The following is a 17,862-nucleotide window of genomic DNA, read 5'->3' on the forward strand; positions in this document are numbered from 1 at the left end:
TCACATGTTGGAGACACCACAGTGTAAAAGGAAAAGAAATGTCTTGAAAGGCTCACTGACGAAGGAAGAGATTTTGTTTTTTGTTTTTGTTTTTTTCCCCCCCCCCAGGCAAAGGGAACATTTTAAAGTACTTCCCAATAGGAAAAATCAGAGAAACAAGCAAAATGTCAAAAAAGAATTGGAAGAAACATAATTGTAAACATATAGAAGTCAATTATTACTTTCTTTAAATACACCAAAGCCAAAATGCCAGAATTAGTAAGGCTACTTGATTATCACAGTGCACAAATGGTCACTGATGGTAAAAAGGAGATAAAAAAGGGATTGAAATAATTACTTGCCTCTCTCTTTTAATGAGGAAGGCGTCAGGTGTAGTACTATTCCAAATGGTCTTTAAAGAAGATTGGTCAAATTAAAAGAATACACCTAAGGCAATAAGGGACCAGGAGATGTTTTACAATGTATATACAAATCTCTTAGTATATGATTGAGTTAAGAGTATAGACCTCAGAGTTCAGTCCTGAGAGGGGTCTTATATTATATTTTTATAATTGATTTGAAAGTACACACATGCATTTCACAGTTTACAGAAGACAGTAATTTCAGGTAGGGAAATACCAAGCCAGCAGGATAAATTATAGAATGATCTCTAAAGACTATGTGAGTAAATAGCAAGTTCTATATGAGCTTCAATGGTAATAGGCATTTAGGCAAAAAGTAATCTAAATTATATTTAAAGAGTTACTAGTTATGCCCTGAGAAAATGATACATCTCCCAAATATACTGGTTTGGTCAAAGAGGGTAACAAAATCAACCATTAAAAGTAAAAAAACAAAACATCAGTATTAAGCTTAGATACATCTGAACTCTGGATGCTGCATATATTTCTATTCCATGGTTCCTCAAAAGAGATAATGAAACTGGGAGATATTAATGAATACAAACTCAAAAGATACATTAAGGGTGGAAAACTAGAAAATGTGAAAAACATTCAAATTTACCACAAAATTATAAAGAGCTTCAAAAAGACCTAGATAAATATTTCAAGTCTAATACATTTAGGGGAATTACAGAGCTTGGGGAGGAAGTCTTTAATAGTTAAATACCCTACCACAGAATGTCCATTGGTACTGCTGTCAGAACACTGTGTGACCAGAACACTGGTCAAACTCAAAAAGATAATCTTGTTTCTTATTCTACCTCAAAACCACTAGAGTATCATTTTACCAGAGCTTACATTACATTCAAATGAGGGATAAGAAACACTAGTAAAATAGCATAGCCCCTCAAGATTTCCAAGGACTTAAAACTTACTTTAAACATGGGACATTGTCACGAAGTCCATCGGATGAACTGCTACTAGTTGATGGATGAGACTGAGGAGGAATAGGCTGAGTATTGGAACCTCCTCCAGGTGTTGGCAATGGCGGAACTTGTTCAAGCTCAGGTGAGTCCACATCATTTATCTCATATAACAGTCGTATTTCAAGCATCTATAGCAAAATAGAAAAAATAAAAAGCAATAGGCAATTAATGAATTCTCTATACTGCTTACTTTATTTTTATTGATATATTTTATATCACTTTCACTTCCCAAGATTTCATTCCTCTCTTCCCTACCTGAAGATGTATCCTTTTGTCACAAATAAAAAAGAAGAAAAAATTCAGTAAAACTAACAAGCCTGGCAATCAAGCCTGACGTTGCGTGCGATAGTGTACGCCTATAGGCTCCTACCTCTGCAAAGAAGGAAAACAGGAGCATTTTCTCATCTCCCCTTCAAGACCAAGCCTAGTCGCTATATTTATAGTATTCTGTTTTGTAACTTATTTTTTTATTTCCATTTAGATGCTGAATTTATTGTACATAGTTTCAGTTTATGCTTACTTCATTTTGCATTAATTCACATAAGTCCTTCCATGGTTCTCTGTAGTTTTCTCAGATTTGTAATTTCTTACAGTGCAGTAGTATTCCATTACATTCAAGTATCACAATTTGTCTGGCAATTTCCCAATCAATGGGTATTTATTTTCAGGTCTACAAAAAATACTGCTATAAATATTTTGGAGTGTGTGATGTATATATGTGTATGTATATGTAGATATATGTATATACATGTATAATCCTTCTTTATTATCATTGATCTCCTTTGGGATGTTATGCCTGTTAGTGGGATCTCTCTCTTTTATTCTTTAAAGTATAATTCCAAATTGCTATCCAGAATTTCCAAACTACATCTAGAAAAGACTACTGTCTCTTCAACACTGACTATTCTCATCCTTTTCGGTCATCTTTGCCAATTTGCTGAGTATGAAGTAAAATGACAGAGTTGTTTTGATTTCCATCTCTTATTAGGCATTGGGAGAAATCTTTCATATGGCTGGTAATGGCCTGCAATTCTTCTCTAGAAAACTTTTTGTTCTTATTCTGTGACATTTATCCACTGGGAGAGTAGCTCTTAGTTTTATATATTTATATCAGTTCCCTCTATATGTTGGTTACTGGACATTTATCATAGATATTTGAGGCAAAATTTTTTTTACCTAGTTGTACTGATTCTGTGAAAAAAGCTTTCCAATTTCACATAATCAACAGGCTCTTTTTATCTTTTGTTATCTTTGGTTACAAATCATGTATCCGTTTGGAGCCTATTGTGACGTAAGATGTGAATCTAAATCTAATTTCTACCAAACTGCTTTCCAATTATTCTAGAAGCTGGTGTAATAGTAGTTCTTTGTCAAATCATTTATTACATTCTTGAGTCTACTCTGTTACTGAGTCCAACTGCTTCTGATTCTTTGTTCAGATCTACATTTTTGTTTTTCAACTAGTAACATTTTTGATGACTGATGCTTTATAGCATAAAATATTGTCTAGAAGTACTATTCTCTCTTCTTTCCCATTTTTCCCATAATTTCTCTATTCCAGACTTTCTATTTCTCTAAATGAATTTCATTTTATTTTTTAACCTCCATCAAGTTTTCCCATTGGTAGTTTGATTGGTACACCACCACAATTATAATTTGATTAGTACAGTACCAAATTTACAAATCAATATAGATACCCTTTGACCCAGCAATATCACTTCTAGGCCTGTATCACAAAGAGATCATACAAATGAGAAAAGGAACCACATGTACAAAAATATTTATAGCAGCTCTTTTCATGGTTGCCAAGAATTGAAAATTGAGGGGATGTCCATCAATTGGAGAATGGCTGAACAAGTTGTGGTATATTAATGTAATGGAATACTATTGTTCCATAAGAAATGATGAGAAGGAGGACTTCAAAAAAATCTTGAAAGACGTACATGAACTGATGCTGAGTGAAGTGAGCAGAACCAGGAGAACACTGTACACAGTAATAGCAACATTGTGCCATGACTAACTTTGAAAGACTTAGCTATTCTCAGCAATGTGAGGATCTAAGACATCTCCAAAAGACTCATGATGGAAATGCTATCCACATCCAGAAAAAGAACTATGGAGTCTGAATGCAGATTGAAGCATACTATTTGCGCTCGCTCTCTTTTTTGTTTTTTTGTTTCTTCTTCCTCGTGGTTTCTCTCATTGGTTCTAATTCTTCTTTACAACATGACTAATATGAAAATGTGTTTAGTATGAATGTACATGTATAGCCTATATCAGATAGCACGCCATCTTGGGGAGGGGGCAGAGAAGTGAGGGGAAGAAAATTTAGAACTCAAAATCTTATGGAAGTGAATGCTGAAAACTAAAAACAAACAAATAAATTTAAAAACAAAACAAAAACAAATCAATGCAGAACTCATCATCTATTATATTGATCAAGTTTAACCATAAGCAATAGACAACCAATTATTTGCTGTTTTTCTTTAAAAAGTATTTTGTAAATGTACCTACACAAGTCTCGAGACTAACTTGCAGATATATTATGTGTTCTTTAGTTATTTAGAATGGGGTTATCCTCTCTATTATTTCCTCCTTCATTTTGCTATTACTAAACAAGTGGTACTGATTTATGTAGGTTCACTTCGTAGACTGCTACATTCCCAAAGCTATTAATTATTTCAATTATTCAATTAACAGCTGTGCTGTTTCTCTAGGCTTTCTAAGTCACCCCATCATTATCAAATAGGGATATGATCACAGGAATACAAATCAGAAATCTAGAGCTAGAAAGGACCCTAGATTTCATTTAGTTTAATTCTCTCATGCTACAGATGAAGAAATTGAGGCCCCAAGAAGTTATGTGAATATCTCATGGTCACAAAGTTAGTAAGTGACAGAGCTGAAATTCAAACTTAAGTCCTGAGACTCCAAGTTCAGTGCTTTTCCCATTGTACAATGGATAATTCTGTCTTGTTTTTTCACTTGTGTTTATGCTTTCAATTCTTTCAACTGTTTTATTATTAATAACATTTTAAAACTATGTCAAGTAACAGTGGAGAAAAGTAGTATATCCTTTTTTGATCCTTGTATTTACTGGCAAAGCTTTAAGTGTTTCCTTACTGCAAATAATGATAGCTTGATGTTTACTCTAAAAGCTGTTTCCTTATTCACAGATACACTGCATAAGTACACTGTGAAGGTAGACTTCAGGGATGCAAAAGAACATAATTAATCCTAATTTAGTTTTTTTCTAAGCAATTATGCTTTTGAATATAATTTATGTGAAGTTAATATCAAACCTAGAGAGTCATAAATTTTAAAAGTCCTTAGAAGATTAAAAAAAAATGTTACTTAAGGATTTAAATCAAAGGTTCTTAACCTAGGGGTCATGAACTTTTTTTCTCTAATAGTTTGTTAATTGCATTTCAATAATCTGCTTTGTAATATTATGTACTTAATTTTATGCACTTAAAACCATTATTTGGAGAAGGGGTCTACAGGCTTCATCAGAATGCCAAACAGGTCCATGATACAAAAAAGATTAAGAACACTTGATTTAAACATTTAAACTCCTCTGTAAAAAGCCTTAGAAAAGGTGTTCATTTTATTTATTTATTTGTTTGTTTTTGCTTTTTGGTGAGGCAATTAAGGTTAAGTGACTTGCCCAGGGTCATACAGCTAGTGTCAAGTGTCTGAGGCTGGATTTGAACTCAGGTCCTCCTGACTCTAAAGCTGGAGCTCTATCCACTGTGCCACTGAGCTGCCCCTGAAAAGGTGTTTAATAACCACAAATAACCACTAATGTCAAACATTTGGAGAACAACATTCATAGTATAAAAGTTTTAAATAATTCATAAATTTGAAAAAAGGCAGGCACTAGAAACCTTACACAAATAAGGGACTATTACCGGAATAACTTCTGTTGTCACTTCCTGTTTGCTGAACCGATAGATAATGACATGTGCTGAGACGCCAGCAATGCACAGCATTCTACTTTCTGGACACCATGAAATTATCTGAATGGCATATGGATCTTCATCTACAATGTCTGTGTTTGGCCTGTCATCTTTATTTCTTGATTTTTCAAATACTTTAGATGTTTTCAGCTTATATAGTACTTGAAGTGTTACTACAAAGAAAAGAAATGTTATACAAATTAATATAATCAAATGTTTCTATATACATTATTCATTCAATTACTATGTATCATTAATGACTGTTGCTCACACGAACAACATTCATCTTAAATGGATATTTTCTGTGTATGGTCCAGATAGATGTATGGCTACATTAGTAATCACCAACACAAGAGGTTCTAATATCTTGAAAATTTCACTTATTTAAACAGATATAAGACAATGGAAAATTAAAACAATGTATATACACTACTCATTTTAGTAAACATACATGTACGCAAGAAGATGGTCATTTTAGTATATAAAAAATAAAGCTTCCTTACAGAAAAAAAAAATTCATTATTGTCATTACATATTCCTAGATAGCAAAATATTCCACATTTATTTTGAGATTGTCTAATTATCAACTGGATCTGTAACAAATACTAATAAGTAAATGTTAATTGTAAGAAGGAAGTACTGGAAGGATCCTTTATATTAAATCTGTAACTACACATGCAGAAATTTTATGACCTAAATTAGTGACCAGGATCTGAAATTATTTAGAATATTCCACTAACAAGAAAAATAGCTTTTCTCCTCTCAAATATCTCTATGTTGGAGAAGAAAAACAGAAGTAAATGAAAGAATCTGTACTTTTTTGTTGAGATTGCTCTTGATTAATTAAGATACTCATAGGTCTATTTAATGAGAGTCATCATAGAAGAGTGAATAAAGTGTTGGACTTTGATTCAAAAGATCCAGGTTCAAGCCTCTCTTCTGACATATAAGCTTGTGTGGGCCAGTCACTTAATCTCTTTAAGCATTACGAAACACTTTAAGACTATACGTTACGGATAGATTGTGATGCATTTAGATGGAGGAAATGTGAATACTATGATTTTTCACAAAGATGAAATCATAGGTTTTTGCTGTGCTAATGTAATGACCTAGGTATACTGAATGTTTATTCATTCTTGAAAACATTTAAATCTGGGACACTAAAGCTAATCTCATTTAAAGTTTGCTAAAAAAAATTACTTTAAAGAATCCAGAAATCTCATAATAAGTAATTATAAAAAGAGAATGTACATATATTTGACATATCAAATATAAATAATTTAAAATTATCTAAATCACTTACTTGCAGAGGCATCCCAGAACTTGACAGACCCATCTGCATGCCTATGAAATTAAATATGAGGCAAGAATGTGGTGAAAACATGAGCAAAGATATCCATACATGTTTCTTTCTCAGTATAAAGAATACCTGTTAGCATTAAATTTTGCACAATCATTTTCTAATTAAAAAAATAAGAATTACTTTGCCATGATAAAGAAAAAAGATAAAAATTAATGTCAAAATAACATGCCCTTCAAAGTAATATCTTTGCACTGTATTACTAATTACACAAAGATCACAATGCAAAGGACTGTTTGAGTTAGTCAAAATCATTTTCAGGTGAAGTTTACTGATTTGGTCAAATTAGAATCTCACTTACCCCGTGATGATAATTTCAGGGTAACTCTGAGTACCCAATCCCCAGTTACCTCCACTGATAGGCCACTCCTATAAGAAAAGAAATAGCATTACATAATTGAATCACAGGACTCACTTAATTCAGCTACCAACTTTCATATAAATATATTCAGATGCTAAAATAAATACAAAGTACCTTTTTGCTGTAACCTTGGCGTTTCTGTCTGGCTCCAACGGAATAAAGTGCAGGGATAACATCCACAGGGCAATCAGCAAAATATTCACAACAGGTAACAGGAGATTCATGTATACTTAGGGGATAGGGATTTTCAAATATAGGATACCTTTATAACAAGAAAAAAAAATGAAATCAAAACAATTTGAAACAAAAATTATTTAGCATTTGAATGCAAAATAAAAATGCAAATTATTCTAAATATCTATTATTAGATTTGGAAAAGTGATAAGTTCAAAAATCAAAATTTTGTCATAGCTTTAAAGTCCATACAATCCTTAAAACAATCACACAACAATCTGAATGTGAAATATAAACAATTTAGGCTAAAGCTGTATTCTATTTTTTAAATGCAACCCTATAAGTGTAAGTAGATTTTACCATAGGAAAGTATTATTTGAATCATTGTCCTCTGAAATGTAGAACTCTTCCAAGTATGTCCCAAAAAGGTCTTTAGAAAAGTATGAAACTAAATAAAAGGTATAACAATACTTGAAGGTGCACACATTTTTTTTTTTTTTACTCATCTCTCCTTGTCTTAGAGCTAACCTCAAATTTAACTAGAAAGGTCCATATTGGATAGTTTCCTCATCTGTAAAATGAAGAGGATGGAGCTATGTTCCCTTTTAACTTCAAGTCCTTTGAATTAACAAAATGTATCCTTTTAAAGCATCTAATATGCGAACTGCTAAATAAACAATGATTTAGAGCCTTAAAGCCCTTAAAACAATGAGTTCTTTAAAAAGATCAAAAGAACCAGAAACCATTCCATTCACCACAAAGTCATTTATGCACCCTAAATAAGATTTAGTATCTAGTTAACCTAAACTTTTCTTAATAAAAAGAGCAAGTGTGTTTGGGGGAAAGGAGGTAAGGGAAGGAGGGTAGGACAACATAGAAGGCTCCTATAGGTAAGACATGATAGAAAATAAAATAATTAACTTTGTCCTGACAACATAGTAAATAAAAATTATTTTATAAAACAGGTATTTTCCTAAAGCTCTTTCTAACAGTAACACACAGTAGAATTCACAGTTTAGCTAAAATAATTATTTTACACTTTTCAATTCATTTTTAATCAATCAATAAGCATTTATTAAGAATCTATTTTGTATCTGACACTGTGCTAAGTAATGGTTATATATAAAAACAAAAGTGAAATTTTGATAGTGCTAAGTTCATTAACAAAATCTTTTTACAGACCTAATGTGAAAGAAGTACCACTTGGTTTCTCAATTATTTAATTAAAATGAACTTTAAGGTAATGTTAAGAAATTACTTAAGGATATATAATTACAGGTCTATATGAATCTTCTAATAATTTGATTTTTTTTTTGTTCTGCAACAGCTATGATATTTTCTTGTACACTGTTTAAGGTAGGACTCTGAAATTTGTAATAAAACAAAGTTGGGAAATAACAATTTTATTCACTAGAAAGAAGAAAGTTTCATCAGAGAAAGGGGATTTCTTTAAACTCAAACAAAGAAAATAACTCAGAAACTGCTCAGTTGAAATCAGTCATAGAACTACAATACTGAATTCTACTGCAAATGAATCCTTTTGCTACCTTCAAAGTTGCAAATCTTACCCATTTTGTGCAAGGTCTATAAGTACTAAATCCTTTTCCAGAAGTACAACCACAGCATACGGTTCTTGAAAATCTGAAGTATCAAAACAAAAAAAATTTTTTTTTTGAAAACAGGAGAAAATAGAATGGAATTTAGAAATTTCATGATGACAATTTTAGTTTACTTTTTTTAGTTAGTTTAGTTTTAGTTTCACTTGTTTCACTTTGCCAAAAATTTTATCTAACATTCTGACTCCCTGATGACTTAAGGGTTCATATGTTATGAAGCAAATTTTGCTAATATAATGACTTTCATAATATTTCAAATTCCCATGCCTATATATTATCAAGAAAATCTAAATGAAAATCAGAATATTTATAAACTTAATTATCACCATTTCAGTATCATAGCTATACAAGTGTTTACAGCACAAAAAAAAAATTAAGGGTTTTTTTTGCTTGTTATTGATAGATATATTAAACGCTGAATGGGGGATAAAGACAACTCTGGCTGTATTTCAATGGGCATTTGTGAATATGTCTGCATACAAATAGTTATGTGTTTGAAAGCTTTTACCAAAACTGAACAAAAATATAGTAACATAAATGAGGTTTATTAGGAAAATAAGTCAAAACTTTTATAAAACTTTTTTAAAATTCGCCAAGGAATTTCATCCACTATAAGGGTTGTAACATATGTTTATATGCAATTATGTATACATGTTTATTAAATATATACACACATATACATACACACATATGCATGTATAATACAAGATTGCTGAGAAGAGTGATAGTACTAATGATTGGGCAGATCAAGGAAATCTTTTACTGAGGAGGTGGTATTAGACACGAGCCTTAAAGGAAGAAAAAGACTTTGGAAGGTATAGATGAAAAGGTTAATAGAATAATAAGCCTGAGAACTACAAGTAGTTCAATCTGGTGACAAAATTGAGTTTTTGAAGGTAAGTGGAATAAGATAAGCTTGGAAAAAGCCATATTGCAGAGGCCTTTAAATGTTAGACTGAGGACCTTATTTTACCTGATTGCTGAGGAGACATGAAAGGTTTGTTTTTAGCAGTGGAATGATACAGCCAGAACTATGCTTTGGGATGAATTATTTTAGCAGCTATGTGAAAGGCAGATTGAAGAGAGAGAAAGAACCTGGAAAAAGGAAGACCACCTGGGATGCTATTCTAATGCAGGCAAAAAGTGCTAAGTATCTGAATTAAGGTGGTAGCTGAAAGGGGCAGGGTAATTAAGGGAAGAGTCAAGGCTAACACCTTGTAGATTCAACCAGAGTAACTGAGAAGATGGTAATGATCTCAAAAGAAACTGAAAAGTTTGGAGCAAATACGCAGGGAAAGATAATGAATTCTGTTTTAGACATGTTGACTGAGATGATGATGAAATACCCAGGTGGGATCTGAAAAGAGATAAGGGTTGACTATTACCACACACATATAAACAGAGAAGGGGGGGAGAACTGGGGGAGAGAGATGGGGGAAGGGAGAGATTTTTAAAGAATTTATTAACTATAGAGTCAAGACTACGAGAGGAAAGTGAGACCTAGTGAGGGACTGGAAAAACAGAGAGGAGTAGAAAAATTTAAGCTTCTCATAAGGATTCAAAATATATTTAAGAGGAAGGGAGAAATGAATGATCAGAGATGAAAATGTCAATTCAAAAATCATACAAGTGACACACTTATGGAATGGTGAGATCTAAGGTATGATCAACCCTGGGGATGGTTCAAAGGGAACGAAAGTGAACGTCACAGGTGTTGAGGAAACCGATCACTAGGAAGGTAATGGTGTTTGAAGTCCTCAAATATAAGGGTAGAAGTTGAGGCAGACAAGAAATTGAAGTTGACTTGAATCAACTAGAAAATTTCTTGAAAAAAGAAGTGAAGGCTCAGATTCTTACAATCTAGCCAAAAGCTCAAAGGTGCTCAGATTCCTTAAGAGCCTGGCTAATATGGTGGATCTTTATAAAAACCTTGTCTTTGGCTGAAAGAAGGCTTGGGTCTAATTCTTTCAGGCAGGACCCATGTGTCGTGATTTTAAGGTTCCAGCACCCCTAAACCTGATGCATCATCATATGGTTCCCTGCTAACTGCGAAGAACTGCCTAATCCCAAGCTCTTCTCCAGCCAAGACTGGATGGTATGTAAACCTTCCCTCCCCCTTTTTTCTTGACTTGGAGTTGGGGTCACTCTCCAAGCACCTAGGAAGGTTTGGAGATGCTTTTTGGGCAGACAGTTACGAGGCTGTCTCACACTTGGCCTCACACTCTCAGGCTCTCGGTCCAGTGGTTCTTTTCAAGACCATGGACCTAGGCACACCTTCAGAATCCATATCTGGAAGCATAGGACCAATCCTCTCAATTCTCTTGGTTCTAGAGAATTGGGAAAACTTCAAGTACTTTTTTGGGCTTTTGTTTTTTTTGTTTGTTGCCCTAAGGCTTATTTTCAAATCCTCCTTTAAGGAGGGAGGGACTTGCAGCTCCCACCAGCAAAGAGTCAATCCTTTTCAATTCCTGAAGATTCGCCTTTGGGTTGTCTTTTACAAAATTTGGAAAAATGAAGTTTCTCTAAAGAACTTAAAAAGAAAAGTTGGTGTTCTTTTGCAACACTATTTGGCCTCAGTATCACTTGGAAAATTATGAGGCATGGCACATTTTGGGGACATTACAGCAAAATACTCAATCAGAGTTAGAACAATATTGTCACAGAGAAGGAAAAATGGGTGGAGATTCCCTATATGGTGACTTTTGTTGAACTTTCTCATGACTCCATTCTCAGAAAAGATTGTAGAATGCTCATAGCGAGAGTCAACCCACAAATGGGGAATGGGGAAAAAGTAGACTTTTTAGATAACCCTCTTTTTATAGCCCCCGGGGCTATAGCACCTCCCTTTTCCCAGCCTCCGTTAGCACCACCTCCCCATTTTCCCATATGTGCCAAGGTGCCCTTCCTCTGTGGCAGTCTGTCCTGGCCCTTCTGACTTTCATCCCATGGGATGGGGCTGTTCCTTCTTGTGGTTTGTGCCCCTCCATCCATCCCCCACAGCCTCAGGGGTCAACATCAGCACTGCACTGCCAGACCCATGGGATGGGGCTGTTCCTTCCTGTGGTTTGTGCCCCTCCATCCATCCCCCACAGCCTCAGGGGTCAACATCAGCACTGCACTGCCAGACCTATGGTATAAAGGTAATAGCAGCAGGTATCGGGGAACAGCTGGCAGGTGCGACTCCTGGGCCATGGACAGGGCTGATTACTGGGGCAGCGGGCAGGGTTCACCCCTCCCTATTTTTCCCCTTGCCCCCCCCCCGTTTCCCATGCTCCTCCCTCCTTGCCCACCCCCTCTTTCCCTTGGTTTTCCTTCCTTTTTCCTTCAGCCCACCCCCTTTCATTCCATATCTCCCACCCTGCATTTTTTCCCCAGGCCCGTGCTCTGGAGGGGACCCCTACTCAAGACAAGGGCCTTGCCTTTGGCACCTCCTCCCACACCCTTCACCCTGAGGCAAGGACCATCCAGATCTTGGCCTCTGCCCTCGTCTAGGTGGTATCTCTCCTCTCCCTCCTCCACTGCAGTTGATTTTTCCCCTAGCCAGCTGGCATTCCCCAGTCCCCTGCTCACAAGAAATGGGACTTCCTATCTCCCTTCCTCCCCAGCCCCTGTTCCCACAGTGCTTTCAGGGCTTTTTCCCATAAGGGAAGTTAGTTCCTGCCTCCCCTAAAGGGACAATTAGGGTGCATAATCCATTTTCCATTTCAGACCTCATTCAGGTTAAAAAGAAACTGGGGAGATACTCAGAAGTTCTCACTAAGTTTACTGAGGGCTTTAGGGACATGTCCCTATAATTCGAGCTTTCGTGGGGTGATTTGCACCTGTTGTATCACTGAGGAGAAGAGGAGAATCTGAGAACAAGCCCAAAAAATCTGGGGACCATTTGGCTAGCAATGACCCCACAAAAGACCTCTCAGGAACAGATGCTGTTCCCACTACTGACCCAGCATGGGATTATCAGAAGAGTGAGGACAGGGGAAAGAGAGACTATATGGTAATTTCCCAGTTAGAAGGCCTAAGAACTGAATTTCGAAAGCAAGTAAATTTTCAAAAAATTAAGGAAATTACTCAAGGAGAAAAGGAAAACCCTGCCCTTTTCCAAGACAGGCTAGTAGAAGCTATTAAAAAGTATGCAAATTTAGATCCCAACTCTATAGAAGGGACAGCAATCCTTAGCATGTATTTCATTAATTGATCTGCCCTAGATATTAGGAGGAAACTGCAGAAATTGGCAATGGGACCCCAAACACCTCAGGTCCAATTACTGGAGATAGCTTTTGGAGTTTTTAACAACAGAGACTTAGTGGCAGCAGAGGAAAGAAAAAGAAAGGAAAGTGCTAGAGACAGAGAACATGATCGATTCTTGGCTGCTGCCATGGACAGGAAAAGACCCAAGGGTGCTCCTGGCAAGTCTGGCAGTGGGGAAACCTGTTTTTGATGCCATTAGGAGGCCCACTGGTTCAAGGAATGCCCCTCCAGGGCACCCCTGCCAGAGGTAGCCCCGGGACCAACGCCTCTGGGACCGTGCCCAAGATGTGACCAGGAGGTACACAGGAGTAAGGATTGTCCCGAGGTTGTAAAAGTGGTGGAGTCGCCCCTTAGTATTCCATCCTCCACTCTTCTCAAGACTGGGAATGACAGGGGAGCCTGGGGCTTGGCAGCACTCCCACTTTTCCATCTCCCACCAAGCCCTGGGCAAAAATCAAGGCCAAAGGTAAGGTTACCCATTTTATCATGGCTATGTTCTCTGTTTTAACCAATTACTCTGGCCCTACCCACACCTTGACTAATCTGGTCATGGGCATTGAAGGGCTAAGGGATGTCTCCAGACATACTTCCTCCTCTGTCTATTTGAGGATCTGTTGTTTGAATACTCCTTCCTTATGCTCTCCTCTTGCCCTGCCTCTTTGTTGGGAAGTGACCTGATGGGGAAGTTGGGGAGCCAATCTTCTCTAGTTAAGCCTCCCATCTCCCTTTTCCCTCTGTGCACCAGACCTCCCCACATTCCCCTGGAAGTGTGGAAGACAGCTAAGTCAATTGTTTGGGATCAGGGAATTTCTGGGTGAGCTACTCATGCCACCCCAACCGATGTTAACCTCCTTGCCAGGTTTGTCTCCTCCAGGGTCCTAGCCATCAACTTCCAGATGACTGCTCAGGCTACCAATCTCCAACTGAGTCCAGGATTTTCTAGCACACTGGACCTGAAGTCTGATCCCTTGAATAGGAGGCAGGGACAGCTCTATGCCCCTTGCCAGCAGGAAGCAGTTTCAGAAGCCGAGACCTTTGCCCCTTACCCCAAAAGAATTTGGGTCCCATTTGTTTGAGGGGGGAATGATGAGGATGGGATCTGGACCCCAAAAAAGAAAAAACCCTGGACTTTCCCACATGGTCAGATCTCTGGCGTTAGCCTGAGGCGATAATCCCATCAACTGGCCTTTCACTGTGGCTTCGCCCAATCTCCCAATTCTCAGGTACCCTTAACCTAGCCTAGTCCTCCACTGTCTTACCTCCCTAAGGCCCCTGGACACTTCCTACCCTTAATCCTAGCTAGGCTCCATTCTGCCTTGGCCACATGGTCCAGGTCCCTGGCATTCTATTACCTCACATGCCCCGCAGACTACTTGGCCACTCCTAGATTTCCTCCCACAATCTTTCTGTATATAAGGTCCAGCTGTCTCCATTAAGGTGCTCAGATTCTTATAATCTGGCTACTGCTCAGACTCTAATAATCTAGCCACTGCTCAGATTCTTCCAATCTAGCCAATAGCTCACAGATGCTCAGATTCCTTAAGAGTCTGGAGAATCTTTAATAAACCTTGTCTGTAGCTGAAAAAAAAAAAAGGGCCCTCACCCTCAGAAAATTGGCAAAGATGAGAAAGGACAAAAACAGCAAATGTAGGGTTTACAGCAAAAAAGCAATGCTGTTGATGCAGAACTGGTTTAATTATTCAGGAATTATGCTTAAATAGTGACAAAAATGTACCTTTGACCCAGAAATCCAAATACTAAGCACATAAACCAAGGCAGTCAAATAAAGGTAGGTTTCATATACCAAATACCATTTTTTTTGTGCTTCCAAATAACTGGAAATATAGTATATAACCTTCAATTTGGAAATATCTGAACAAATTGTGAAACAAGAAAGTAATGGAACATTAGTGCACTGTTAAGAAATGGTAAATATGAAGAATTCAGGAAACCATGAAGAGACTTATGAGAACGAATTAAAAATAAGCATATACAGGAAAACAATATATATGGTATAGAAGCTATCTCAGCTTAAATGTATTACAGTTCTGATTTTCCTGTGACTGGAAGTGATAAAATAATACCTCAATAATCCTGATCTCTCCCATGCCCTAAGACATATTGATTAGTTGTTAAAACTAGCCTAATCTAAATGATCCTCAGATTAACCCTTGAATTCATTTTCTTCCTTAGTCTATATTTTATGACAGGATGTTTAAATTCAGACACACTGGAAATAATTGGACCCAGGAGATACCCTGATTTCTATTAACACATAAAGCTTTTTCTTCACTTTAGTATTATAAGATGTTCTGATTCATTGAAGGGTTGTGGAAATAGCCTCATTTAGAAAATTGTTTTCCATAGTTAGCCAAGTATAGAAGAGAAACTTTATACAAATTTTAACCACTAAATGAGAAAAGTGCTTTTAGTCCCATAATGATGTTAACAAAACTTTCCAAGTTAAAAAAAAAAAATAAAGGAGACAATGATTGGTGGATCACAGGAAAGAATACTACAGGTGGATGGATTAAACTTAAAAGGAGAGGTTTCTGAGTCATAATGGAAGAGGGAGGATTTTGAAGTGGCATTAGAGAACAGAGAACATGCCAACTCCTACTTGGCTTGGTGCATCAATAGACATGAGAGAAGCCAGAGCAGGAGAGGGTGACTAGAGATGCAGTGTTTTCTGGAGACAGCCAATTTCTCATGAATGCACGAAGATGGAAGGGATGTGAAAAGAAAAGGCCTGGGATAGAGGGAAGTTTATTAATAATAGTGCAATGGTTCCATAGCACACAAATGAAAACAAAGACCAGGAAGAAAAGGGACTGGAGAAAGAAATAAAAATTAGAAATTGTGACAGCTACATCCTTTCCCCACAAAGGTTATCAAAAAGTACAGTAATGGAATGTTCTTATAACATAGACCCCTGATCTAAAAGTCAGACACAACTGAACAACAAAAAAAGACAGCAAATGCAGTACAGGCAGTATGGCACAGCGACTAGAGAGACAGTTTTGGAATTCAAGTCATGCCTCTGACATATACTGGCTATTTAAGCCTGGGCAAATCACTTTACCTCTCAGTGCCCCAGGCAACTCTCTAAGACCATATGTAATTGGCAAACTAGTTGGTGATCTGCATTCATTAAGGGAGTTTCTATGCCAATGAAATCAGAAATCTGCACAAAACAGAGATTAAGGAATATTATATAGCTTACCATTTGGGTATGGTGTTTCACAAAGTGTAAGAAAATCAACAATCGAATAGTCCATTTCTAGAACAGCTGTGCTTTTCCCATGCATAACTGTTAAACAAGGTCTCCTTCCTACAGTATCATAGGACAAACCTCCTGAAAGAATGATAAAAGGCTCCCTGAAAATGAAAAAGAAACACTTGTGGTTATGAAATGTGTAGACTGGGTTTCTCATACATTACTATCATTTGATAAAATTACCAAAAATAACTATATACTAATGAATTATTATTATTATTATTATGAAAAAATCTATATTAAATTTGTCACAACCAAAAAAAGTTTTTAAAAGCTTATCCATGATAAGGACAAATGGTCTTTATATTTTAGTATGAGCTATCATTGTGCCCTCTCTTATCATTCATATTTTTTTCCTCCTCCTATATTTAATTTAAAAAAAAAAAAAGTCCTGGCAATCCATCCTCTTAAGTGTTGCTGAGGTTCATTCCCTTGTCATGCCTCTCATTCTAATACTACTACCTCAGTCACACCCCCATTAATTCATTACTGGGTCAAGAGCAGTTGTCTCTGATTCCAGGTTCTTCTCTAAATCGTAAGTAATGTGGCTCAATGAGTTTTCCTAAAACACACTGTTTATTATTCCTTAACTATATACCTTATAAAGTCTAAAATTCCCCAATGAAGTTTTCAAAACCCATAATTATCTGGTACATCACACCTATCAAACTTTTCAATTACTCTGGAACTTGAATCTCTAACTCCAGACAAGACAGTATGTTGATATCTAGTTTATTGCCATTATTCACGATATTTTCCATATTAAAAATGCCTTCCTCTCTCATTTTTTACCTATGTAAACCATATCCCTCTCTTTATAGTTCAAAGTTACACCTTTTACATGAAGGCTTGCCTGACTCACCAAACTCTCAATAATCTTTCCCTTCTCTTAACTTCTTAGAATTGACATCACTAAATTTATCAGTCTGAGTTATATTATCCTATATATCCTATAATTTGTTCCAAGAATCTAAGTCATGTTTCATTAAAATAGATTGTATAGCCCCATTTTTTAGCTTCTCTTATATCTCGAAAAGAATTTAGTACATATGATAGGTGATCAATAAATATTTGTTGACTGAAGAACAGAGGTAAGTAAAACATGTTTCTTTTGTTCTGCCATATTTCTATCCTTCACATTCAGCAGCTAGATCTAATAATTTATTACTGGTCAAATAGTATGCACTTAATATACCTAGTACCTCATACTAGGTAGAATCTCAAAAATAAATAACACAAAGTTCCTGTTCACAAGTAGTTTATGCTATGTGTGCACAAATAAGAATAAAAGTTTTTATTTTTTAATTTTAAAAATCAAGTACTAGCAATCTAGAAGATGAAATACTCCAAAGTCAGGGGAGTAATCATTATTATTATCATCATATGATAGCTTTGAGGTAATATTTTTCCAGAACTCTCCCAGAAGCTTCCCACTATGGATCCAAGCCCCAACTGAAATGACCCTCTTCTGAAGGAGGAGGAGCAACTGTTTGGAGGCTTT

The 17,862-nt window shown here is 36.2% G+C and overlaps 1 protein-coding gene across 2 annotated transcripts in view; it reads right to left on the reverse strand.

Annotated features, from left to right (window-relative positions):
* Positions 1 to 17,862, reverse strand: part of STXBP5 (syntaxin binding protein 5) — a 204,918-nt gene that overhangs the window by 74,708 nt on the left and 112,348 nt on the right. For both annotated transcript variants that reach the window (XM_027850654.1, XM_027850655.1), the window contains exons 10-16: positions 16,308 to 16,462; positions 8,789 to 8,861; positions 7,161 to 7,308; positions 6,987 to 7,054; positions 6,629 to 6,669; positions 5,278 to 5,498; positions 1,316 to 1,494 (exon numbers count right to left, since the gene is read on the reverse strand). In XM_027850654.1, the coding sequence (XP_027706455.1) occupies positions 1,316 to 1,494; positions 5,278 to 5,498; positions 6,629 to 6,669; positions 6,987 to 7,054; positions 7,161 to 7,308; positions 8,789 to 8,861; positions 16,308 to 16,462 (885 nt within the window). The remainder of the gene's footprint in view (positions 1 to 1,315; positions 1,495 to 5,277; positions 5,499 to 6,628; positions 6,670 to 6,986; positions 7,055 to 7,160; positions 7,309 to 8,788; positions 8,862 to 16,307; positions 16,463 to 17,862) is intronic.

Source organism: Vombatus ursinus, unplaced genomic scaffold (genome assembly GCF_900497805.2).
Source record: "Vombatus ursinus unplaced genomic scaffold, bare-nosed wombat genome assembly UNPS02009132.1, whole genome shotgun sequence".
NCBI classification, from domain to species: Eukaryota; Metazoa; Chordata; class Mammalia; order Diprotodontia; family Vombatidae; genus Vombatus; species Vombatus ursinus.